General features: G+C 50.7%; 1 protein-coding gene across 4 annotated transcripts in view; it reads right to left on the bottom strand.

Annotated features, from left to right (window-relative positions):
* Window positions 1–3,499: 3,499 nt before the first annotated feature.
* GSN (gelsolin) overlaps window positions 3,500–26,605 on the bottom strand; it is a 57,651-nt gene continuing 34,545 nt past the window's right edge. For all 4 annotated transcript variants that reach the window (XM_012664409.1, XM_012664410.1, XM_012664411.1 and 1 more), the window contains 14 exons: window positions 21,426–21,587; window positions 19,743–19,892; window positions 18,491–18,580; window positions 16,121–16,253; window positions 14,743–14,831; window positions 14,378–14,593; window positions 12,522–12,655; window positions 10,303–10,393; window positions 8,360–8,530; window positions 7,606–7,780; window positions 6,432–6,556; window positions 6,122–6,199; window positions 4,534–4,594; window positions 3,500–3,904 (listed from right to left, as the gene is read on the bottom strand). In XM_012664409.1, the coding sequence (XP_012519863.1) occupies window positions 3,735–3,904; window positions 4,534–4,594; window positions 6,122–6,199; window positions 6,432–6,556; window positions 7,606–7,780; window positions 8,360–8,530; window positions 10,303–10,393; window positions 12,522–12,655; window positions 14,378–14,593; window positions 14,743–14,831; window positions 16,121–16,253; window positions 18,491–18,580; window positions 19,743–19,892; window positions 21,426–21,587 (1,845 nt within the window). In that variant the 3' untranslated portion in view covers window positions 3,500–3,734. The remainder of the gene's footprint in view (window positions 3,905–4,533; window positions 4,595–6,121; window positions 6,200–6,431; window positions 6,557–7,605; window positions 7,781–8,359; window positions 8,531–10,302; window positions 10,394–12,521; window positions 12,656–14,377; window positions 14,594–14,742; window positions 14,832–16,120; window positions 16,254–18,490; window positions 18,581–19,742; window positions 19,893–21,425; window positions 21,588–26,605) is intronic.

A 26,605-nucleotide genomic window follows, 5' to 3' on the forward strand; every position in this document is an offset into this window, starting at 1 on the left:
CCATTATTACCGTTAATGATTTTGTTTTTAGCATCTGCCCCCAAAAGTCTCCAACAAAATGGCTGCCTGCTCAGCATCTGGTTACCCCCTCCCTCCTTCCTGGGAACCCTGATTTTGTCCAGATACCTCCCCTCTAGCACTGTCACCTCAGGAGAAGAGGAAGTCACCGCCATCTGCTGGGATGAACCTGACTAGCCCATGGGCTTCCACCCTCCTAGCCCACGATTCCATCAGGAATGGTTGTGTGACCCAGTATGGGCTCTTGAGACCTAAGGAGAGGTTGTCGGTGGATTTGGGAGCAGTTCCCCCTCCCTTTTCTGAAACATTTCCTAGAAACAGTCCTTTCTGTTTTCCTCTGGGCATTGTCATGCATGGACGTGGAGCCAGAATGCCTGCAGATATTTCACTACCGCACTGGGAAGAAGCAACAGGAAACCCAGACCCACTGGGTCTAGTCAACCATGAAGACCCCCTGAACTCTGGGCTGTCATTTATGAGAGTCTCTAGGTATGCTTATGGTTCAGTTTGGTTTGAGTTGGCTCTCCATCGCTTACAGCCAAGACATCCTTTCTGATCCATGGTGCAGTGGGTCTTTACTTCCATGAACATATACTAGGTTCTGCTAAGGGGTAGGCTCTTTAATTTTTTTTTTTAACCATTTTTGAGCACTTACTATGGGCCAGACATTGTACTGAGCATTACCTCCTTTAATCCTCATGAAAATTCTAAGCGAGTAAACACTGTTCTTATTCCCATTTTGCAGCTAAAGAAATTGGCAAGAGCTTAAGTAAGATCACACTACTAATAAGTGGAGCCAGAATTTGAACCCAGATCTAACTCCAAAGCTAGTAGCCACTATATTACATGACATCCAGCTAGGTAATATATTAATACAGCAATACCGTCTTGCAGGTGGGTAATTTGAGGCTCAAAAAAAATTTTAAGTGTTATATCTCTGATGCCTTCCACAAAGTAAGTACCAAATAAATATCTGTTGAATTGAATTGCCCAAAATTGGAAACAGGATCCAAGCCCAGGCCAATGTCTTTCTGAGAGATACTCCTCTTGACACATTTCACAATGACTTCTCCATTACAGGAAATGATGACGTCTAAAATGATCATGAAGATAAAATATGTGGTTGAAGTGATACTGTTCCTGATTTGTTATTTTGCCTTTGAGGGAAAAATATGAAGGCAGCAACTCAATTGTCCCAGCCAATTTTTTTTCTCTGAACATTATAGAACTCCCTCTTGAGGCCACGGCCATACCCTTGAATGCCAGTATATACTGAAATGAAGAATTCATGGGCAGGTCTATCAGCAATTTTACCTCCCACAAATTTCCAGGAAGTAAGCTGGCCTTGTCGAGTTAGTCCTCCACCTGTCTCTAGTGAAGGCCCTAGAAGCTTCCGGTGGTAAATGCTGCTTTTGTTCCAGGACTTTGTCAAGTCGATTACTTTGACCATGAAAGCAACCCTTTGGGGGTAGGCAAGGCAGGCATTACAGGATCAAGTCCCAACCCCTTGGCAGGGCATTAAGGACCCTACCCACCTCTCAGATTTGAGGCCTAACACTCCTTGCCTCCGGCTCCAGCCACTCTGGGCTGTTGTCTGTCCCCGAGCTCACCATTCTCCCTCATAGCTCCCTGCTTTTGTACTTGCTGCACCCTCTGACTTCCTGCCACCCCCCCCACCCCGCTTCCCCAGAAAATTCCTTCTCCACTACCCTCATCACTTCTGCGACAGATCAGAATCTCTGAAGGTAGGGCCACTGGGGAATCCATGCTTTTAAAAACTTCCCTGGACAATTTGGGTGATCAGCCAGCTTTGGAAACAACGTAAACACACACACACACACCCTTCCCACGATTTAAACGCTCACACTGGTTTCTGTTCTTCTACAGTCACATGCATGGGAGCTTTCACTCCATGATTTGGATGGGATGGAGTGGGGGAGGTGACACGGAACAAGAGGAGGGACAACATGGTGGGAAGAGACCTGAAGGATAGAGGGGAGGGAATGGGGCGTGTCCTCCGGCAGGTTCCTCGCACTGCTTTAGAGCCTCCATGGAAAAAATGTTTTGAAGTAGCTCATGGAAATATCCAAGAGGGACTTTGTGACGTGCTGATCACAAGCAGAACTTCAGGGCCCAGGGGACCAACGGGCACAGAGGAGTCCCTCTCCCACACCCCAGAGACATTGGGAGCAGCCAGGGGCAGCTCTTGTGATGGTAGCTACAAAGCGGCAGAGATTTCTACAAACAGCTTTGGGGCAGCAGAATGAACTTGTGGGAACCAGAGGGAGACCAGGTCCAGGAAGATGTTACAGGACGCGGTGGCTGTGACAATGCATCTTGCATTTCTATACAGGGACTATAATTGACTAAGGGCCCCGGCGGCTGGCTTCGAACCCCATCCCACCTATGCACCAAGGCCCGGCCTCCTGATGGCTGAGCGCAGGGGGCGGATGAGACACACCTGCTCACGGGAGACACACAGCTCCTTTGTTGGCTGACTTTGACTCTGGCTCAAGAACATTTTGAATCAAACAGACATTTGTACACCCGTGTGCACAGCAGCGTTATGCACAATAGCCTAAGGGGGAAAACAACCCAAGAGTCCATCGATGGGTGAATGGATAAACAAGATGTGGTATCTACGTACAATGGAATATTATTCAGCCACAAAAAAGAATGAAATATCAATATATGCTATAACGTGGTTGAATCTTGAAAACATTATGCTAAGTGAAATAAGCCAGACACAGAGGGACAATTATTGTATGATTCCACTTACATGAATAGGCAAGACACAGACACAGCAAGTAGAATAGAGGCTACCAGGGGCTGGGCAGAGGGGAGAATGGGGCATTTTTATTTAATGGCACAGCCTGTATGTTGGGGGTTCTGAAAAAGGTTTGGGTCCAGATAGTGGTGATGGCTGCATAATATTGCAAATATAGGTAATGTCACTGAATTGTATACCTAAAATGATAAATGGTTAAATGGTTAAAATGATAAATACTCTGTTACATATAGCTTTCCACAATAAAAAACAACAAAAATGGGACCATACCATTACATAAAAAAATAACACTTTGACTTTGGCTCTAGGATTGCCCGAAAGCTTTGCTGAACCTCCCTGGATTACACGACTGTGTAGGGCGCTTCCACCCAACCTTCTCTCCCTCTCTTCTTCACTTAGAGTGAGACTTGCTTCTCGGTCTGATGGCTCTCCCGGCCTTCCTCAGTTCCCGCCCTATTTCCCTTCCCACAGGTATTTCCCTATCTATGCACATCCTGTCGTGGCATCTGCTTCTCGGAGGACCAGGATTAACAGACAGGTGGACGTCGCTCACCTATGGTGCACAGGCACGTGCAAGGCACCTCTCTGGGCATGCTCAGAGTTGCCGGAGTGCTCAGACAGGCCGAGGCTGCCTATTACTGTCAGGTGGGTGGGGGCTATCACATAGGGAAACAGTTGAGCCACACTAGGTTAACACACTTCAAAAAGCTTTTATTTTTATTGAATTTAATTTCCAAAGCACAGACATTTTAGACAATTGTGCAAGGGCCCTGAATTTTTTCAGGGGTGTTTTTGGCTACTGTAAAAAAAAAAAACATACACACACGCACACATATCAGTGAGTTGCCCTGCTCACTGTAAGGCCTCTTTGAGGGATGGACAGTTCAAAAAGGCACTGACCGGTGACATTGGTGGGTCCTGTCCTTCCTCAGGCAGCCAGCTCAGCCATGGCCCTGTGCAAGGGGTCCACAGACCAGTAGTTGTCATCCCAGCCGAGGAACCAGCCCACGAAGGACGGAGGCTCAAAGCCTTGTTTCACCACAGTGATGGGGGTCCGCCTATCCCGGTTAGCTGGGTCCGTCTCGATATACCGCTTAGCTGCAGACACGCATGTGGGAAAAGGAAACCCCAGGAATTCTTAGTGACCGTCTCCCTTACCAGGAAGAGGGTAATTCAGGGCAGGGGTTGCCAAAGAAGATGGTTTGAGGTCCTGCTGTCTCTACTGCCTCACCCATGCACTAGACACTCCCATCCCTTAAAGACAATGACAGCCACATGGGTTCTCCACCCCGCTGCTCAGGAACACGGGAAGGGACAGGGCTACAGTTTCACCTCCTGCTTCATAAAGCTTCTATCATTTTTCCCTTGCTGTCCTCTATTGGAAGATATTGAAGAACAAGCTTTTGGGTTCCCAGCTCCTGAATCAAGTCTGTAAAGCTAGCAGGGATCTACTCTGCAACATCTAAACCTTGACAAGTTCAGCCCTTGGGCATTCTGGGAACTTGAAGCTACTTCTCATCTGGTTCTTCCTTCCCCTGGAGCAGATCAGTTCCTTCAGAAAGCCTCAGGGTTTCTGATCTGATCTTTCACTACCCTAAGCAGGGCTTCCACGGGGCTGACCATAGACGAGGAAGTCCCCAGCCCATTGACACCAACTCCCAGACCCCATAAGGAAGCTGCTCCTACCAGCCCACGTGCAACAGACCCACAGGGACTTAGGTCCTCACCAGAGGTCAAGGCTTCCGTCTTTTCCTCTTCTTGAGAATCCTTTCCAACCCAGACAAAGACCTGGAAGTAAGATGTGAAATGACAAGTACATGAGGGGTGCAGACCAAATTCACAGCCAGAGGTAGAATGGGGAGGGGTCCAGGTATTGGACTAGACAAAGACCTCGGCTGACTCTTGGAGCCCATGGACGATGACCAGAAGGATACAGAATAGAGATTGCAAACGGGCAACCTACAAACATGTTTTCTTTGCCCACCTGCCATCCCGACTTGGCCTGCAATGTCTTTTGAAACAAATTTAGTTACCAACTGATGACATAAAAATCTAGATTTCTAACTTCTCTTGAAAAATTGGAGGATCTGGCAACCTGGGCCTTCACCCTCAAACATATTCTCCCTCATTTATTCATCCAGCAAATAACACATTGAGAGTCTACTACGTGCCATTCTGTGTGTCTTAGCCAACATGGGTCTAAGCCTTGGAATAAAAAGATCTCACCCCTGCTACCACTGTTGTGAGCCCTCTTACAAGGTTTGTTACAGATAAAAATTTATTCAGCTGATTTTTATGCATATCCAAAATATTATTTTAAAGAGCAGCTGTCATAGATAAAATGGCATTAGATGATAAAATATGAGACTTGGTTACTCTTACTTATTTACGAATGTGCTCCCTACTAAACTGGAAGCCCCTCAAAGGCAGATATTCCTAGGATTCCCAGCACTCAGCATTATTTCTGGAAGACAGTGGTGCTGAATAAATATTGGCTGAGTGAATGACTAACAGATTAAGTAGCCAATGGATCAATCAATGACAATAGCTGAATGGCTCAAGCTGCACACATTTTTGGTCCTGGTCTTCCAACTGGGGATGCCAGCTCTATGGGTAGAGGAGCATCTTTGCCTGTGTGGCCAGCCACTCTACAACCCTGATGACTCTGGGAGAAGCCAACTTGATAGGAAGGATTATTGACCTGGCACCCCTCCACCACCCATGAGAATGTGAGCCCTGCGAGGGCAGGGAAATGTCTACTTTATTCATTGCTCTATCCCCAGCATCTGGAACACAAAGAGTCTAGCACAAAGCTAGACATTCAATCAATATCCATTGAATGAATGAATGGTGTTTTCCCCCTGCTAAGTCCTACACAATAGCCTCCCCTAGGAGATGAAGCAGAGTGAGCCCAGTGCCCTCTAAAACAGAAGAGGTACTTCAAAACCTCCAGGTGACACGGGACAGTCTTATGCCTGCATGTGAGATGCTGCTAAGTTCAGCTTTCTTTACCAACAGACTTCAGGTAAGAGTTCCCACTCCCCTAAGGCCTGGGCGAGAATGATGAAGGTCGTATGACTTGCATTTGAATGGTGCTTTGCAGTTTTCCAGGTAATTGCACCTGCAAGGTAGATGCCATCACGCCCATTTTACAGATGACCAGATGGAGGCTCAGAAAGGGGAAGTGACTTGCAGCAGCCCAGAGACTTTTCTGGCAACACCTGGCACTGCTGCTTTTAGGTCCTTCTGGCAATTGATCTTAGAACTGACGTTCTAGCATCTCCACTCCCTCTGGCGCAGAGAGCCATCACCTACCTGGTCCCAGGTGTCCAGAAGCATGACGTCATCAGTAGCCAGGTCTTCCTGCATGAGCTCGCCAGGAACCTCTTCGATCTGGGAAGGAACAAAGGATAATGAAAGCGCATGGGCAAGACATCTTCCCCCCCAGGTGGGCTTCCTCTGTCGCCCCCCAGGAGGGAGTACAGAGCCAGTTCCCGCTGGCAAGGGGGCTCCTGCCCCTGGGCCATGCCATCAGCACTGGTTCTCCCTGCCCCGGGGGCCGACTGGAGCCTGGGAGCCCTCATCCCGCGGGGAAAGCACGGGTGTGACCTCCCCAAGGACTCACCACAAAACGTCCAATCTTGTTGGAGCAGGCGAAGAGACGAGGAGGGTGGGCGTCCATCTTCTTGTCCTTCAGCCGTGGGGATGTGCGGTAGGCGGCCTTCCCGCCCAGCGCCTCCCAGAAGCCGTCTGTGAGGGGAGGCCACGGCGGTTGCTGAGGGACGCCACTGCCCCCCTCGCACCTCTCATCAGACCCTGGGACGAGCCCTGCTGAGCCCAACCAACTGCTCTCCATCCTCCCCTCCGCGTTGAAATCCCACAGGGTCAGGAGAGGAGAGGCCTGAGGGAACTCCAAGGTGATGAAACGCAGGCCCAGAGAGGGCAGTCGTGGCAGGAAACACGCAGCCAGGACTACTGCTGGCTTGCGGCTGACAACAGTGCTGGGGGACAGGGATAATTCTCTCCACTCAGTAAATGAGGCGACTAAGGCTCAGAGGGGTTGAGCAACTCGCTCAAGGTCACACAGCTAGAAAGTGGTAAAGCCAAGATGTAAGTATTGTCTGATTTCAATCCCCACATTCTTCCCACCATACTGCTGTCTACATTGCTCTGTCCACGTGTGGCTGTTTAAATTTAAAATCATTAAAATTAGATTCGATTCAAAGTTCAGTTTCTCATTCCCACCAATTCCCACTGGCCACATTTCAAGAGTGCTCAGTAGGCACACGTGACTAGTGGCCACCCAATTGGAGCTGGCAGACATAGAACACGTCCATCCTCATAGAAGTTTCTACTGGACAGAGCTGCTTTAGACCAGCTTACTCTTCCCCATCTCTATTAAGCACCAAGCGAAGGGAATGGGCGCAAAGGAACAATGGAAAGACTGAGGGCTGGAGTGAGGACAACGTTCTGGAAACAAGGAAGACTTGTGGCATTTCTGTCCAGGAGATTCCAGAGATTAAGAGAGACCAGTACCCCCCTGATGCTATTACCCCCACCCACTCTTTCAAGGCTTCCTAGCAAGTGACTGCCTCCTCCTGCAGGCTTCCCAGACTGCCCCAGCCCACGCTGAGCTCTCCTTTCTTTAACGCCTGGAGACCTGCCTCTCACTGACCATAGAACCACTTTTATTTGACACACATTAGGGGATAGGCACAGAGAGAGGAGAGGATATAGACCCCCTAAGCAGAAGGAACGAAGGGAACCCTAACAGCTGCAGTCCCCACCCCGGCTCCTACCTGGCTCACTTCCTTCTGCCACCTGCACAGGTTGGGCCGATAGCACCCTGAGCAGCTCCTGGGCCCCCGTCTTCTCGGCCTCGCTGGCTCCTGCACCCACCCACAGGTAGGCGGCTGAGGGGGTTTTCAGGACAAAGGCATCGTTGGAGTTCAGCGCGCCAGCCTTAGGAATGACCTGGGAGGGCAGCGCTCCATTAATAGGAGTCAGACAAAAGCCCTCAGCCCCCCTCACAGCCCAGGAGACCCTGCAGCTGGACGAGCTCTCAGGTGGGGACGAGGAGGAACACAGCCCATCACAGCCGAGGACACGGACTTTGGACACTGATGGGCTTGGCATGTCATTAGCCAAGACGATTCTAGAATTCTGGGCTGCATTAACACAAGTTGAGTGCCCAGAACAAAGGAGGTGACAGTCCCATTCTCCTCTAGGCTTCTCAGACCATGCTGGAGAATTATGTCCAGATCTATGCCTTCCACCATTCAAGGGACAGCAGCAGGCTGGAACGTAATTAGGAACTGCGCCCAGATCACATAGGATGGACTACATGGTAGGTTGTGAGCTGCCCGTTATGCAAGGTGCGCAAGGGGCACTGGACGTCCTTGAGACGGGGGAGTCTAAGACAGACAGTCGTGCTGCCAGAGCAGCAAGGCACAAAACCCTTACCCAATCCCGCCCAGTCCTGTCCCTGCAGATCTGCCCCTGGGAGGTTTCAGGGAGACCAGTCCCTCCTGTGGTCTGGGAGCTGGGTGTTACCTCAACAGCCCGGGTGGCTCCAGCGCTGTTAGCCCGGACCTGGAAGAGGCGGGTACTGGCAGGGGCCGTCTGCCCGCCCTCGCGGGAGGTGCCCCCCTTGTAGATGATCATGGGCTTTCCGCCGAACAGGCTCATGAGGTGGGCGGGCTCCTTGCCTTGGACCACGCGGCTCTGGCAGGGAGACAGGAGGGCACATCAGGGAAGGCGGCACGGGGTGTATCAGTCCTTTTATGCGGCTCTGGGCCACCCCCAGACAAGGCCATCATGCTCTGACTGTGTGTGGCACAGAGCATGGCCCTACGACGCACAGACGCTAGGCAGGAACCCAGATTCCAGGAAGGTTGGAGACAGCGCTACTGCCTGAGGTCCCTCGGGCCCTGCCTCACCCACTGCCCCCCTCGCCCACGCGAGGACTTGCCTCGCTGACCCTGTGTCTGGTCTAAGACCCAGGAGAGCCTATGTTTGCAAATATTTCCTTAAATGGAAGCGCAGGGATTGTTCGTGGACATTCTTCCAGAATGCTGACGTCAGCCCGGGCATGAAAGCTGGTGGAGTGGTAAGAATAGAATCTTCCAGATCTGGCGAGGCCCCCTGCTGCATAGCCAGCACACCCCAGAGGGTGGCCACAGTCACGGGCTTGGCGGTGGGAGGGAAGTGGGCAAGATCTATGCCAGGATGAGTTACGTCCACTCCCTCCCTGTGCGCCCGCCTGACTTCAGGTTTGAGCTGTGGCCCCAGCTGGCTAATCCAGAAAGCAATCTCACGTGTGTGTTGGGTGACTGTGGTTACTTCCCACTGTGACCCACCGCTGCTGGGTTTGGGCTCAGATCCCAACTCCACCCTGACGGTGAGAACTGGACACGTGCCTCGACCGCGACAAAACGCGGCTAAGGATGCTACTCCCAAGCCTGTCGTCGGCATGAGATGCGCTAAGACGGTCATCGTCTCACTTAGTGCCTGGCTCCCAGACTGCCATGGTCAAAGGTCAGGACACCAGCCCCACATCCAAATCTAGAGCCCTGCCCACTCCTGGGGTAGGATGGAGGAGGCACAGTTCCTGTCTGCCTCCCCCACATCTCCGCAATCGGGCTCTGCTGCCCTCCGGTACCCCAACCGTAGCCTTTAGAGCGGCCTTCTAAACCAGAAATCCTACACCTCAGATTTATCACTCAGCAACTTCCTGTTGTTCTCAGGATCAAGGTCAACGTCCTCACCGTGGACTCTGAGCCCCTCTGAGCCCCTCTCCAGCCTCATACCATGGCCCTTTAATACCCAGTGCTCCTTCCCAGCTCAGAGGCTTTGCATGGCCTCTTCCCTCTGCCTGCAATGTCACCCTTTGCCTGGCCAACTCCTATGCATCCATTAGACCCCAGCTGAAGAGCTCCTTCCTAGAGTCAGGGCAGGGGTTTTCTAGTCCAATTAGATCCTTCCTTATATTAATACTTAATATACATGAATAAGGGAGGGGCCTAGTATGTGCCAGGCATGGCTCTAAAAATGTTAACTCTTAATCCTCACAGCAATCCTGAGAGATGGTCCTGTTATCCCCATCGTGAGAACACAGAGGCACAGACAGGCGAGGTGACTGGCCCAAGGCTGCCCAGAGGTGAGGAGGGTTCACACCCAAGCAGGCTGGCTCCGCGTCCCTCCCCTTAGCCGCTCAGCCACGCCGCCTCTCCCGCATCTCTCTCCACAGGGTCTCGTCATTTCCACTCACTGCATCGGTCTCCGTGCGATCATACACCCATTGGTGTGCGTGTTTGTTGAATGTCCATCTCCCCAGAGACAGTAAAGCCCACTGGGGCAGGAGCGGTGTCTGTGTGTCCGTGGTTACACACGCAGTGTCGGGAACATGGAAGCCCTGCGTGAATATCTGTGGCGTGGATGGATGGACAGTCAGACAGACGGGTGAACAGATGGACAAGGCGGTGGACCAGGCTCACCTGGACAGGGGTACCTCCCAGCTCTTCGTCCAGCTGGGCGGTCAGGATGGCAGACGCAGCGACCTCATCCTGGGTAGACTGGGCACCTTGCCTGGGAAAGGAAGTAACACTTAGCACTGAGGTTTGCACAGAGCCCCGAGCCTCTCCCTTGTCCTGTGCTGAGAAACCCACAAATCTTCCTGTTACAGGTAATGAAACTGAGACAGAGCGGGAAAGGGACCGTCTCAAGAGCTACCAGAACCAGGAACCAAACCAATACTCGCACTCTCGGCCATTTCCTTACCCTAAATGTGCCCCACAGGGGACTGGCTGGGCGGCCACAAGAGAAGGTGCTCTGAGACTCAAATCTGACGTGCAGAAAAGTGCCCAAGACATTTCTCTAGGTGGAAAGGCAGGTCAGAGAATAGCAAGCATGATTGAGCCCATTTGTGGAAAAAGACATCAGTTGATTTAGACTCACGTGGACACATGCAGAGAGGTCCACATGGATGTTTATCAGAAACGTCAGTGGTGATTGCCCTTAGAGGGGAGAGTTAGGTTTTCTATCCTACCTCTTCCTATGTTGTCTAAATTTCCCATAACCAATATGTTATCTGTGTAAGCAAACAAAATCTGACAGATCAATGTGTTGGTGAGCTAACTTTTTAAAAAAGCCTTCTTAATGAATTTTGTGTGACGTGCATGTATCGTCTAGTAAAAAAAAAGTTTAAGCTGCTTTTAGAAGTCTGAATTGAGAGTCATTCTACAAAATAACTGATGAGTACTTCTCATAAGTGCCAAGGTCATAAAGGAAAAGGAAAGATGGAGGCGTTGTCACAGATGCGAGGACACTGAGGAGACAAGATGAGTCAGTGCCATGGGAATCCTGGGCTGGATTCTAGACCAGGAAAAGGACATTAGTGGGGAAACCAGTGAAATTCAAGGAACATCTAAAGATGAGTAAACAGTCTTGTACCAATGGCAGTTTCCTGGCTTTGCCAACTGTACTATGGTTATGCAAGATGTGAACACAGGGGAAGCTGGGTAACGGGTGGACGAGAACTTCTGTACTATTTTTTGCAACTTTCAGCAAGTCTAAAATTACTTCAAAATAGTGTAGTTTTAAGAAAAGAAGAAATCTAACAGTCAATAATGAAACAAAAAGTTTGAGACTGTATAATAAGAGAAATGTAAATTAAAAGCACCCTGAGACATCATTTTATAAACTATAAGGTTGACAAACATCCAAAAGTATGACGACACAGTCCACCGGTGTGGATATAGGGAAACAGATGGTGGAAATGTAAAACGCAAGAAATATTATCAAGGGAGATTGGGCGCTATCTATCAAAATGACAACGGCATTTGCTCTTTGACTCAGCAATCCCACTTCTGGGAACTTACCCTAATGATACTTCTCTACGCGTTCAAAACGATGTTTGTTCAAGGTTACAAATCACAGCAATAATAGCAATGAAAGACTGGAACCGACCCAGGTATGCCTCGGCAAGGCATTTCTTAAGTAAACTACAGTACAGCCACCCAAAGGAATATTACACAGCTGAAAAAAAGGAACAAGAGCGAGGAAGGTCTCTATGTGCTGACACAGACGGACCTCCAGGAAGAACTGAGTCAGAAAAGCAAGGTCAGCACAATACACACAGGACGCTGTCTTTTATGTAAGGAAGGAGGAGGATTAGGAATATAGAGTCATGTTGGTTTATATTTGCATAAAGGTTATCAGAAGGATATATGAGAAAGTAATGAAAGAGGTTACCTGTAACGGGGCAGGGTTTGGAGAATGCAGTAGAATGGGACAGGAGTGGGTATGACGTTTCCCAATAAATGCCACTTTATTTTGTTTTGATTTTTGAACCGCATGAATATATTCTCTGTTTTTAAAATAATTTTTTAATTAAAAAGTGTACGTGGGAGGATAAACCCTAGTGTGTAGAGTACTTGGCACGGACTCGTGGGAAACGTGCTGTTGGTTTGTTTCTTCCCACTGACCACATCTCCTACAGCTGGACGTGTAATATTTTGATAAAAATAGCTTAAAAGTTGTTTGGAGAAACAGGACAAGTGGTGTTGCCCTGTGGGTGACAGTCTTCCCAGTGGGATGTGGAGGTCCCATGCGGGCCCTCACGCCCTCGGACATCCCTCCCCTCGCTGCCTGCTCAGGGCCCATCGGCACCCCCCACGCTCCGCTCCACACACACCGCACGGCCCCAGGCCCTCACCAGTTGTAGATGATCTGTCCCTGGCGGTTGCCATGTCGGTAGTTGTACAGAATGATGTAGCTGTCACCTCCGTAGAACTGCCCGTACGTGGCAGGGTCCAGGGGCACTTTGTTGGAGCCTTCGATTCTCCAGATCTGCCGGAGCCAAGCTGGGGTCAGACACTGTGTGGTATCCCCACCCCACCACTCAGCCCAGCTGGGAAACGGCGGCGTGGTGGATCATGGTTAGACCGTGGGGCGAACTTTTTATAATTTGGGCTCAGACAAGGGTTAAACAATTTGCCCAAATCAAAAAGCCACTAGGAGGCTGGGCTGGGATTCAATCCCAGGTTTCCTGCTCTGGGTCCTCACACCACACGCCTGCCCCACCCTGCACTTCCCGGCACATCGAACGTGGCACGGTGAGGGTTAACAGCCAGACACAGAGCCCAAATCAGGCTCCGCCCCCTTAGCGGTCCTGTGACCTGGAGCAACTTGCTTAACCTCTCTGGGCCTCAGCCTTCTCATCTGCAAAATGAGGATAATAACAGCACCTACCTCAAAGCCTTGATGTGAGGCTCAAATGAGTTTATTCATAAAAGTCTAGCACAGTGGCAGCTACTTTTATTATTATAATTATTATTATTTGATTACTAATGTTACCAATATCTGTATCATTATTGAACTGCCTGGATTTCACAGGCCACATCCAGAGAGGCAAGGCGGTCACTAGGTGACCTCAGAATGACCCCTGCTGGCAGGTTTCTTTGCAGAGCTCCGGTGACACCACTTTTTCCAAGTGGTCACAAGGCCCTGCAGCGCCACCTGGTGATGCTGCGGAGACACTGACACCCCCCCCAATCCCAGGAAACAGAATCTTAGAATCTCTGGATCTTGAACATTCTTGAAGGTGATGGAGTGGGATGAAGCCCCATTTTACAGGCGAGAAAGTGAGGTTCAGAGAGGTTATTTAACTCACCCAAGGTCACACAGCCAGGCTGTCAGGGCGTTTTGCACACTGCCCACCCTAAATATTTTCATCGTGCCCTCCCTATCTACTTAAACAATGAATGAAAAAAAAGTACCAATGACAAAAAAATTAAAATTAATGCTTTTGTTATTCCTGTCTTTAGGAATGGAATCGATGTTTGCCTAAAGTGGATTCTATCTCATAAACCACTCTGAACCCCACCCCCACCTCCCTTTTTCCACTGTGATCCTCTTAGCCCCAAGGTCACCATTTTCTCTCCCCTAAACTATTACAACCACCACCTAAAGGGCTCTCTGCCTTCATTTTCCTGTCTCCGACCCATTTCCACAATGAGTTTCTAAAGCATGGAACTGAGACTGTCACATTTCTGCTTTTCTTTTTTAAAAAAAGAAACAACTCTTCATAGCACCTACTCATTAGAGGATCAAGTCCACACCCCTGGGACCAGCATTCAAGGCCCCTCCCTGAGGGTGTCATCGGCACTAGCCTCCCGGACAGCTCTCTCCTCCCCAAACACAGCGAGTCCTGCCTGGAATGTCCACCACTCTCCACGCTTCCTCTCCAGCAGCAAACTCCTGCTCCTACTCTGAGACCCAACCCAAGGGTCCCTGTCTCCATGCAGGCTGCCCTGATCAGCTGCCCCCACTGCCCTTCCTGTGCTCCCACAGGGCCGAGCAATCAGCTGTGGCTGCGGTCACCTCCCCACCCAGACCAGGCACTCCTTGAGGCAGGGTGGGTGAGACACAAGGCACTGGGCTTTGCACACAGTAGGTGCTCAGAGTGTGCTGGATAAGTAACACCAAAGAATCTCATCTACCAAAACGGTGGCTGAAACATCCTTAGGGGAGCAGGAGGCAGTGCATGGGCCAGAAGTGCCCTGGAGGTACCTGCTTCTGGCCCGTGCCGTCATCATCCATGCCGTGCTGGGCGGCCATGGCACTGGAGGTGTGCAGGGTGGCCGCGTCGAAAGGCACCCGCTCCACGTTGGCGATGTGGCTGGAAAGGTAAGCCAAGCCCAGGCCGTCCGTCTGGTCTGGGTCCCGCCAGTTCTTGAAGAACTGCTTGAACAGCGGGGTCTCGCCGCCCTCAGGAAGGATGGAGACCTGGGAAGGGGTGGGGGAGGAGCAGGACGTGGCTGGGTCGCCCAGCAGGGGTCCTGGGGGAGCCTCAGATACCCCATCCCCACTGAGGGTGGGACACCCCCCCCAAACTGGACCATCCCTCCCCAGCCTACCTGGCCTCCAGGGCTCACCTGCGTCTGCCTGGGGTAGTCCATCTTGGAGATGAAGTCGGAGGCCGTTTTGAGGGCAGCCTTCCTCTCCTCCATGTTGGCCTGCTTTCCTGTTGGCAGCCAGAGCGGGCGACGGAGGGTCAGGGGCCTGGGACCCTGCCACATCCTACATCCCCCACATCCTAACGTCCAACCGTGCGGGGAAAGGCGTGGACAAACCCCATCCCTACTCTTCTTAGACTGTGGACAGCCAAGGCCAGAGACCCCCAGAGCCGACCACCCCTAAAGCTCTTGGGGGTCCATCTGGGGTTCCTGGCCAATGACGCCAACCCCAACCACCACTGTGGTCTGTCTGCTGAGCATGTACTGTGGGCTTAGAACTACACAGATTATTCCACGTCATCCACACAACAGTCTCATGAGAGAAAGATCATTATTATCTTGTTCTCATGTAATATAAGGAATCTTGGATCTTAGATTAAATGACTGACCAAGGTCACTCAGCGAGGGGGACGGCTGCAATCCAGACCCTGCCCTGTCCACACCAAAGCCCACATGCTCACACTCGGGCCTCCCTCCGCAGGGCGGGGGCTCCTTCCCACTGCACAGCCCGAAGCCTGTCCCAACCCGGAGAGCTCTCCCATGCCAGGCGAGCTCCCGGGAGCCAGTGCCAGCCCTCGGTCCCCAGCCTTCTCACTGCCAAGGCCAAGACCAGGCTGGCTGGCCCCAGGCCCGAGGGGCCCAGACAGTAATAATAATAATAGCAGCTTCTCTCTCTCTGTGTCCACCCGCTGCCTCCCTCCCTCTGTCTTCTTCCTTAGGACCAGCCTTAGGGAGTCAGGGAAGGATACTGACAGACCCTCTCAGAACATCTCAGGGCCTCAGAAACATCTGGGCCAATGGTTTCAATGAGCCTCCCACAACATTCCTCAAAGAGTTCATGGACTTCCAGCAAGGTGTTTCCTAAACCAGATCATCTTCAGGAAAAGCCCCAGTGCACACCAGCAAGTTAAAAGCCTACAATAAACAAACTGTTTAGCATTATTTAATCCACCGTTGCCCATGAAATTTATTTGACCACAGAGCTAGATGACTTTTACATAATTTTTACATGATGCCAATTAACCTTTCAGAGAACTGGTGTTATAATGCACTCAAGAAACACTAATTTTAGTCCAGATAGGGAATCTGAGCCCAGAGAGGGTAAGTAAAATGCCCAAGATCACACAGCATGTCAATTGCAAAACCAAGGCATTAGTCCGAGACTCCTGATTTCCACTGCACCAGGGTGCCTCCAACACACAATCTACACTGCCCAGGAGCTGAGTTCCTCGAAGCTGCAGGGGACTCCACCCAAGGTCCTAGAGGCCAGGTAGGACCTTTCCCTTGTCCCTAGTACCTTTCCAGACAAAGATTTTCCCATCTTTGCCGTGGTCCAGGATGAAGCAGTCCTCTGACCTCAAGGCCCCCTGGGCGAAGGGGTTCTCGTCAGCCACGAGGGAGACCGACATGGTGCCCGCGCCATTGGAGACCTGTGGGGATGAGGGAGGAGTTGGCATGTGATTGTCTGCGGCCATCCACCCCTGAAATGTCCACCACCTTGCCCCACCCCCACCCCAAATGACACTGCAGAGTAACACCTGGGCTGTCATCCCCAGGCACACGCAGGCTTTCTTTGTCCTTTTCTGCTTGTTAGAACCACATCTACAGACCTGCACTCAGGGGTAACATGGAAACTGCACATGGGAGGGGAAGGCAAGAGAAAATGCAGGAACACGGGTGGCACAGGGGAAGAGCTGAGTAGTTTGCTGAAAGGTATTAACCTCATCAGCAAAGAAAGAAAAGAAAAGAAAAGTAAAAAGAGCTAAATTCAATCTGGTATCCCAGATGGGAACCTGGAATGAAAAACTGGGGAAATCCTAATAAAGTCTGGAGTTTAGTTAACAATGTTGAGCCAATGTTAATTTTGACAAATGCGTCTGATTATATTAAAATGTTAAGGAGAAGCTGGGTGAACAGTGTATGGCAACTCTGTACTATCTTTGCAATTTTTCTATAAACCTAAAAATATTCCAAAATAAAAAGTTCATTTTACTTAAAAAAAAAAGTGTAGCATACTAGTCAACATTCTAAAGATTGACCATACCCAGTGTTGACAAGGCCCTGGGTAAACAGGCACCTTCAAATCCCTGGTGAGGGTAATTTGGGAGCTCTTCCAGAGTACAGCTGAGTGACATGTATCAGAACTTTAAGTGATGTGCTCCACACTAATTAAGTACTTACTACTCTGTGCCAGGCACTGTTCTAAGCAATTGATATAACATAAAATTATAGAACTCTTTTAGTCCTTGCATATGAGAGTTCCATCACTGTCCTCATTTCACTCATAAGGAAACCAAGGGTCTATGGCCATACCACCCTGAACGTGCCCAATCTTGTCTGATCCTGTGAAGCTAAGCAGGGTTGGGCCTGGTTAGTTCTCGCATGGGAGACCACCCGGGAATACCGGGTGCTGTAGGCTTTTGCCAAAAAAATTAATTTAAAAAAAGAAAAAAAGAAACCAAGGCCCAGAGTGGTTAAGCAACTTGTACAGCTAGAAGTAGCAGACCTGTGATTCAAGCAAGGGCGGTCGGACTCTGAACCAGGCATTTCAACCCCCGACTCATTCTTCGTTCTGCGACCCAGCAATTCCACGTCTGGGAACTTGCCCTAATGCTCTACTGTGCTCAGCACAAGTGCACCAAAAGGGACCGTTTGCAACTGGAATGAATGGAAACATCCTAATGTCCAGCAATTAGGATCTGCTTAAATTCTTACATTCACAAATTAGAGCATTATATAGCTGTTATAAAGGGCCGTGTAGATCTCTATTATAGAAAGATATTCCAGACCACGTTGATTGGAAAACAGAAGGCCACAGACCAGCATGAATAGTTCGGATCCAGTTGGAAAAGTACTTAGGCACAGAAAGATGTGTCTGGACAGAGATGTGTCCTGTCACCACAATGGGAACAATGTAGCCATGGTACCCACGAAGAGGGTGAGGAGGACAGGATGATTTTTTAAATTGAGTATTGTCACTTTTATAATCAAAACATGTTTTAAAAAATAATACTGGTTATCTCCTGAGTATTGCTCACTATTTTTTTTACAATAAATATGTATAACTTTATAATCAGAAAAAAAATCAATAATGTGGTTTTTCTTTGGAGGCGATGGGAATCTGCACCCCCATTTTGTTGTTGTTTCACCACACACAAGCCCGGGCGCAGCATGAGTGTAATCGGGCTTTCTCCCGGCGCTCGGCCATGTGTCAGAGTTCCTTAGCTAAAGAGAAACCTCAGTTCAGTTGTGAAAATCACAAGGAAGAATTTATAAATAAAGTCATTAACCATGAGCTGCAACCCCACACACAGACACAACATTTCTGTACTATTTTCCCCCTAGTATTTTCCTAAGATACTTTCCCACTAGTTTTCTCTGCAAACTCCCCAAAATCCTGCAAAGCTGACCTTTCTGATTTTCCTCCCACTTTACACACTAGGAAACTGATACCCAGAGAAAGAGCCCACATCTGAACATGACAGATGTGTCTGGAGTTTATTGCAAAGAAGCACACAAGCATCCACTAGAGGCTTGAGAAAGCCCAGGCCCCCCGAAGGGGTGCTTTGCTCGAGGTCCCACAGCATGGGGGCTGGGGAAGACCAGGCCTCCTGCCTCCCTGTCCCGACCCCACCACACTCAGGGGGACGGTGCATCTGGGGCTCACCTTGTAGAGCTTGGCCAGCTTGCGGTTGGCTGCGTCCTCCTTGGCTGTGTCGTCGGTTCCCGCGGGCAGATGCGGCTTGGGGCCCAGCACCTGCAGGAGATGGAGAGATGGAGAGAAAGGGTGGCCATGAGGGAGGGGCCTGGGCTCCTGGGTGACTCCTCAGCCAGGCAGGGACCACACAGGCATCCACAGGACCCTCCACACAGGGCCCATCCCCTCCACAGATGTCCTGCCTCTGCTCACACACCATCTGTGTGTGGGGACCAACCAGATCTGCCTATTAAAAGTCTTCCTCTCCCTGTCTCCCCGACTCCTGGAACTCCAGAACACCTCTGCTCCTCTGCCTCCAGGACAGCCCTTCAGATACGTAAGCTACCTTCGAACTGCAGCTACTGAACACCTTCCACCACTTGCTTTTAAAAGATCTCACTGCATCCTCGCATCCACGCCAGGAGGTGCAGATTATCTTTAGGTGCACTTTACAGAAGAGGACACTGAGGTCCAGAGAGGTGAAGTCACTTACCCGCACAGCTATTAGGTGGCTAAGTCAGTCTTTGAACCTCAATCCCGGTGACTCCTGAGCCTATTTTCACTCTTCCATTCTGGACCTTTCCAGCCTTAATAGCCTGGGCTACTGTCCCCTCCAAGCCTTGGTTGGTGTCCAGGCTCCTTCCCACAACAATCACCCTCTGCTCTTTCCAAAAACTGGAACTGGATGTCCCCAGATAAGCAGGAGCCGCGTGGCATGGAACAGAGCTCATGGTCTCCTCCTTTGCCTGGTAAACCTTGCCTCTATTGATATGTCCTCAAAGCACAATGGCTGGCCAGCTCATCATGCAGCTGACTAAACGGGCCATACACTACAAGGAAGAGTCAGAAGAGGAAAGAGGACATTGGGTCCCAGTGGCCTCTTTCTAACCTCGCTCCCACACCAAGCTGGCCCACAGGGAATGGTGGAAGATCCTCTTCTTCAGCTCCTGTCAGGACCGGGCCTCCCCTGCTGGAGGTGTGGCTCACACTCCCACAGGCATCTGGCCTGGGATTCCAGCCCCACCCCCAGGGCAGTCTGGGAGTGGTCAGGGAAGCTGACCTTCCCCATCCCTAACATATTCAGGCTTGGGGGAAAACAGCCTCAGGATGCGGGGTCCAGAACTTACTTCTTCCTCAGACTCACCTCAAATAGCCTAGTGAATGGAAGACTGTCACGAGCAGCCTGTCCCCATGCCCACCCCACCCCGAACCCCACGGGCACCTGGAGCATCGCCTCAGGCTCGGCGCCCTCCTCAGACACGTGCACTCGGGCCCGGCCACTCCGCTCGTTGTCCCGGATGCCCTTGGACACCTGTGTGGCCTTCAGTCTTTCAAATCGGCTGCTGCTGGAACCGCACCACTGGTAGATGTTCTGGAAAGCAGAGACCCCAGTAAGTCAGTGCCCCAGCCTTCGTATAAGCCCTGCCCAGTGACAGGGCTGGTAGAACACTGCGGGGTTCCTGCACGCTCACCTTGTTGTGCTTGCCCAGGTGAGCGCTGGCAGAGTTCGCACACGCGCATTATCCAAGTGCAATGAGCGTGATCCCGGCACACCAGGGGATGAGTGCATGTCTGGGGATATGTCTTTTTTCACAGGTACAGCTACATCTAGAACGTGTACGAACATGTGTGCCTGCTGACGGGAATGTGAATTGGTACAACCACTTTGGAAAACCATTCAGCCATAGCTACCAAAGCTCAAGGGTCACCTTATACCTTGTGACCCAGCAATCCTACTCCCAGGAATATAACGGAGAGAAATGCACTCGTACGTCCACCAAAAGGCCTGTGCAAGAATGTTCGAATTAGCACCACTCGTAGTAGCCCCAAGCCAGAAAGGACCCCACGTGTCCATCAGCATCATAAAGGACAAACTGTGGCACATCCACACGACCGAATCTTAGAAAACAAGGAGAATGAACGATCTACAGCTAAATGCAACAATATGGATGCCTCTCAGAAACACAATGCTGAGCAGAAGTCAGACACAGGAGAGTAAGGTTCCATGTCTATGAGGCTCAGAAACAGGCAGAACTAATCTGTGCTTGAGAAAGTTCAGGACGATGGCTGCTCTTGGCGTGAAGGGCCTGGAAGAGGGAAACAGGGGCTGGCGAGGTTCTGTTTCTCGATTCGGTGTTAGGTGGGTGTGTTCACGCTGTGAACTCCATAGAGCTGCGCACTCGGGATTCACAGACTTTAATAAAAAGCTTACGCTAAGTCAGCGTGAGCCTGTGTTCGCGTGGACATCACGCCACAGGGATATATGCATGTGCGGTTTGGGGTGGAACGCCTGGCCACGTCCATCTGCAGGTCTGCGCCCACGTGGACCTGGGAGGTGAACGTGTACAAAGCATCGCACATCTGTGAGGTGGGCCTGGGTAAGTGCATCTCACACGCATTGTCATATACAGTGTGCAGGGGCAACTACCTGTGTGACACACACACGTGGGACCTTGAACACCACACCCAGGTCTACATGTATGTGCATTCATTACGGTGCACGTGTTCATGCCTGGCGGGCAAGAGCCTATAGTTTTTGCCATGCCCACCATGTATTTATAAGCGAGTGACTGTAAGTAAAGAGGTACACAGATGTGCATATGAACAGAAAGTGTCAGGAAGTCTCTATGTCAATCAAAGTCCAAGTACGCTATGCACCTGGTGCGTCCTTGAGGTCTGTGTGTGACAAGCTTGAGTCTACACGTGTGGGAGTCCGTGCATACCAGAAATGTCTGTACCTGGGTCTCTGACTCACGCACAGCGCACAAGGGCTGCAGGTCGCTGTGGTTTGCCCTGCCCGTGTCTATACATTTGTTCATGTGGGTGGATCCTCGTCCCCAGAGTCAGGCCTGGCCAGACCAGGGGCATCTCAGCGGCCCCTGGGAAAGGGCAAGGCAGGACTCACACTGCCCAGGTCCAGGATGAAGCAGTCACCGTTGTTGAAGCTCTCCCACGACACAGGCACCTCGGTGGCACGGACCACACGCCGCCCTTTGACCTGGAAAAGTCTCTGCACCACCACCTCATTGGGTACCACGTGCTTGAATCCCGACGCCACGCCTCCTTTCTGCCAGGTCAAGGAGACAGAGTGAGTTAGTCGAGGGGAGGGGGTCCAGGCAAGCAGATATCGGGGAAGGGGATGGGACTGAGGTGAGGGCAATTCTGGCCTCTGGACCAGTGGCCTTCCAGCAACACAGAGATTCTCAGTTAACTCAGGACTTTAAACCCACTATCATGCTTGAGACTGGGACATTCTTATGTCCATTTCAAAGAAGGAAACTGAGGTTCAGGAAAGGAATAAAATCGGCCCAAGGCCACACAGCTAAAAAGTGACCGATTCCCTACCACTGTATCTCGCTGCCACCCCTTTGAATCTCACATTCCACTAACAAAGACCCCTGAAGCCACTTGCCTGGATCAAAGAACTGCAAACATTCCTTTCTCAAAACCAATATTTCCCAAGACATGTTCTATGGCACCCTAGACCCCTAAGATATTCCGCAAGGGAAGAGTTCCATGGTCTAACAAGCCTAAGGAAGGCTCCTTATCCACCTTCCCTGACTGTTACACAATGCACATGAGCATAACAAAGGCTTGGCAAATGCCTTTTGTTTCACACAGCATTTCCCTATCTTGAATCAGGAACCACTTTTCTCCACCACATCCTGCCTGTAGCTTAAGTGTTCTGCAAAACCCACTTTGAGAAGTGCTAATCCCAATCTTTCCCATCCTTCGAGGCTCTCTAGGGAGTCTTCTTGGACTGCTCCAGCTGACACCTGTCTCCTTGGTGCTGTGTACCACAGCAAATCCTGCCCAGCTGTGTCTTCAGAGGCAGCTGTGAGTAAGGGCAGCTGCCCTGCCTCGACAGTGCTGGATGACTTTGGGTAAGTGTCTTGCCCTCTCTGAGCCTCAGGTCTCTCCTTTCTGAAATGGAGACATAACCCCCTGCTCTGCCACCCTCCACAATTGAGCAGTCCCCAGCCCAAGGCCGAAAAGGTCCTTACACAGCACCCCATTTTACCCAAGGTAAGCGGAAGCCCAGAAGTGAAGTGTGATTCTGGAGAGCAGGGAGGGAAAGGGAGACAGTTTAAACTGGGCTCCGTTATGTCTACCCATAGTATGCAATAGATACGCGTGTATGACACGATCATGCCCACCGCGCTGGGCATTCTGCACGCATCACCTAGGAGGGAGGCATCATTCTCCCCATCTCACGGATGAGGAAAGCAGAGCTCACAAGTGAGGAACTTGCCCAAGATCTTACAGCTGGTAGACGGTGGAGCTAGAATTCAAACCCAGGCGTGTCTGTATCTGTAAGTCCCCCAATATCAGGTTTTCTTAGAGGAAAGGTCACTAGGGTCACCCAGGATGGGAGGCAGAAACAAGCCGCTGTTCAGAGCCGTCTTTCAAGCAGTCATGTTTTCCCGTTGCTTGGAGCGCCCCCTGGTGTCCCTTCTTGGTCTCGGCATAAGGCTTTTCAAGAGTTCCCTTGGGCTCAGGAGGGCGGCCAGTGTTCAGAACGGATAAACCAGCCCTCTGCCCTGCTTCCAGGGCCCTGCAAGGGGAGCTGTGGCTTTGCCACTCCGTATGAATGACCTCAGTGTGGAGCAAGGGGTAAGGCCGTGGCTTCCACTCCTGACCTTGCCAACCACAACTGAGCAGCAAGACAGTAAGGTTTCCCATCATCAGGGAAGAGCGAGTTGGGCTCCGGGGCTGAGTGAGGGGCCAGGTGTGAGGGGGCCCGAGGGCTGGATGGCCCTGATGCCTGGGATCTGAGCGCACAGTGGAGTGCAAAGGACGCGGGTCAGGGCCCCTGGAGGGGAAGCACAGAGAGACAGGAGGTCCTGAGGGCGATGTAACCAAGCCTGGCAGGGAGCAGGTGAGGAAGAGCAGTCAGGGATGGTAACGCGAGGCCCTGCGCTCACCTCTGCTCGCCTGAAATGACTGCAGTGGCCGCCACGTGCTGAGCCACCTGCTTTACCTGCATGGACTGCAGTCCTGACAGCAAGCCCCTGAGGTAGGAACTCATCACCCCACTTCACAGGCAAGGAAACTGAGGTTCAGAGAAGTGAAGCACCGTGCCCAGGGCCCCAGCTGGCTGGTGGCAGTGCTGGGTTCTGCCCCCAAGGTCCCCTTCCAGGGACCAGCCTCATCCATCTGTCAGCCCAGTGTCTACGGACAGTCCTGACCCGGGACTTCATTCGGCTGGATGCAAAGAGAGAGTGGATCTGAAAAGCTTTTCCAGAAGGTGCTGGAAGGACCTGCCAACCGTTACAACTGACTCCTTAGAGACAAGGAAGTGGGGAAAAAGGAGGAAAGAAAGACCATTAACTTTTTTTTACACACCTCCAAAATATTTTACTTGCTCAAGTGTGCCTTTCATTGTTATTAAAAAAAAATTTTTTTAATTTTCAAAAAGGGTTGCTTTACATCATAAACCTCAGTTCCCAGAAACTCTCTGCATGTTTATTTATAAAATAAAAGAATATTTGATTTCTAATGATTACAGCTGTGAGTTTCCTGATTCTTTAACCCCTCAAATCTTAATGATCTAGGAAATTGGACTTGGAAAGATTAGTTAACAAAAATAAAGAAAAGCAAGCTCTTAGAAGATACTAGTGGATCTACAAAGGCAGGGAGCAAAAATTTTTGACGTTTTTCCTCTTTTTTACAATTTTACTATAATCTTTAGGATTGATTGTTGCTTTCTACAGTCTAATCATTGGATGGGCAAGATTGGTGTCAAATTATCTGAACAAAATTTTAAAGGATAAATTGCCTTAAAAGCCACTCTACAAATGAAAGTGACATATATAAATATATCTCCAGGGAGAGAGAAAAAAATTAACCACCATTTGGTATATTATCTCCAAGGGTAGAATCACCAGGGCGGGCGGGGGAACCTATCTTTCTATAAAATATTTGACATTTTATAATAAGCTTGTATTACTCTTGCAGTCAGGAGCATGGAAAAAAGCCCTTAAAGATTTACATGAAAAAAAAAAGGTTAAACTGTTTATAAAACAAAGAAAAATGAATTTGATCCGTCTTGGTCTCCTCTGCTCTCTAAATTCTGAGATCTTTAAGAAACAGGAGGGAGGACAAGAAGGGTTCAAATGATTCTGTGGGTTTCCGGTTGTGTTCCTCGGGTCCCAGGGCTCCCAGGACTCTGTCCAGCCCAGATTCCATCTGAACAAAGGGTTTCAAATAACCCAGCCCCAGGGGGTCTCCAGGGTTGTCTCTGAAAATGGAAGGTGGGGGGAAGAGGAGGAGAAGGAAGAGCAGAGATCAAGGGATTCGGAGCCCTTTGGCAGAGAGTGAGTTTAAGGATTTGAGGGTCGCAGAACAAGAGGGCCAGTCCCCATGTCAGCCCTTTCTAGTGGCTCCCTGTCCCCTCCCTGCCCTTTCTCACACTCTGAGGGCAGAACTGGCTGGGAGGAAGAGGCTTTCACAGCAACAAGTCTTGCGTAACAAGCCCTGCTCCTCGGGGATCTATAATTGATGAGGGCACCAGGCCAAGAACCTTGGGCTGGACCTGCCAAGTGCGGGGGCAGCCTGAGCACTTGCAGGAGGTGTAAACAGGGCCAGCCTTGGACCTCCCATTTCCACCAGGAGCCAGTGCCTTTCAGGACTGAAGCCCCAAATCTGGAGCACTCCTCAGAGCGTGGTCCAAGAACATCCCAGAAAATCACCTGGAGGCAGGGGGGGGCTTACTAAACAAGCAGATTCTGCGTACACCACATCCGAGCTAAGAGCCAAGATCCGGGAATCTTGAAACGTCCACTCTGAACGAGCTCTGGGTTGGGCCCTTCACACCCAGGTTTAAATCCCAGTTCCACCAGTTACTAGCTGTGTGACCTTGGACAAGTTGCTTAACATCTCTGTGCCTTAGTTTCCTCATTTATAAAATGGTGCTAGTACCAGTAACTACCTCATAGGGTAAAAATGAGTTTATGAGTAAAGTACCCAGAAGAGTCTCAGATACACAGCAAGAAAATATATAAGTGTTCAGTGACAAGCACCTTCCTACCAGCTGTGTGAACTCGGGCAAGTTAGTTTACTCCCCTGAGCCTCAGCTTCCTCATCTATGAAATGGGAACATCACCACCCACCCTAAAGGATACAGTGAGCATTAAATGAGATCCTGTGGTACAGGCTTGGTATGTGGTAGCAGTTCTTACCATCCTTATTTATTCCTAAAGACCGGGGAGCCTGCGACCTGCTCGGCAACATTCTCTAACCTGGAAAATCGTCTTTCTTGTATATATGAGAACTTTCATGTTTGTGACCACGCGAGACCACCAGGCTGTCCCCTAAGAAACAGGTGACTGAGGCGAGATAGGTGAGCAGGCGCCTACTCATCCCTCTAGTCCCTGAACCCCTTAGAGAGCTGAGCCCTCCCTGAGATTCCATCCGTCACCCCACCTGGACACATCGAGTGGCCTTTCCTGAGCCTGCCAGACTCCCTGACTCCTCGGGGCACTGTCAAGAGCAGGGACCCATCTTTTTCACCTGGGCACCCCTGGGCACCCCAGCACTCAGCCTAGAGCCCACAGAGTTAGGGGAACACGGGCCTGGGTTTGATAACAGCTTATGTGACCTCTCTGAGCCTCAAGTCTCCTCGTCTGTAAAATGGAGCTCCAATTACCCGCCTCCCAGGACGGCTGTGAGGCTTATAGGAGATAGCGCGTGTTCCCAGTACCATATCTGCCACAAGGCACCAATAAACAGGCACTGCTGTTACAGGGACTCAGTCAATACCTGCCGAATGAGCGATGCATGGGGAATGTGCACGGACACACGCCCAGAGCTACACGACTTGCCCGAAGTCTCACAGCAGTCAGAGGGGTGGCCTTTCGACCTGAATCCCAGTCTCTCTGATTCCTGGCCAAGTGCTCTGTCCACTGCTTGCTCCAGGAGTCGCAAAAAGACCTGGTCCTTCTCCAGCTCAGGGGCCTGGCTCCCAAGCTCCTCATCTCTCCCTCTGCAAGGTACCAAGGCCCCAGGAGGGGCTGTAGGAAGAAGGCAGAGCTGCACAACTCAGCAGGAGGAGCTCAGCTTGAGGGGAAACTGGCAGAAAGGGAG

The sequence above is a fragment of the Propithecus coquereli genome, unplaced genomic scaffold (assembly GCF_000956105.1).
Source record: "Propithecus coquereli isolate 6110/MARCELLA unplaced genomic scaffold, Pcoq_1.0 Scaffold89, whole genome shotgun sequence".
NCBI lineage: Eukaryota > Metazoa > Chordata > Mammalia > Primates > Indriidae > Propithecus > Propithecus coquereli.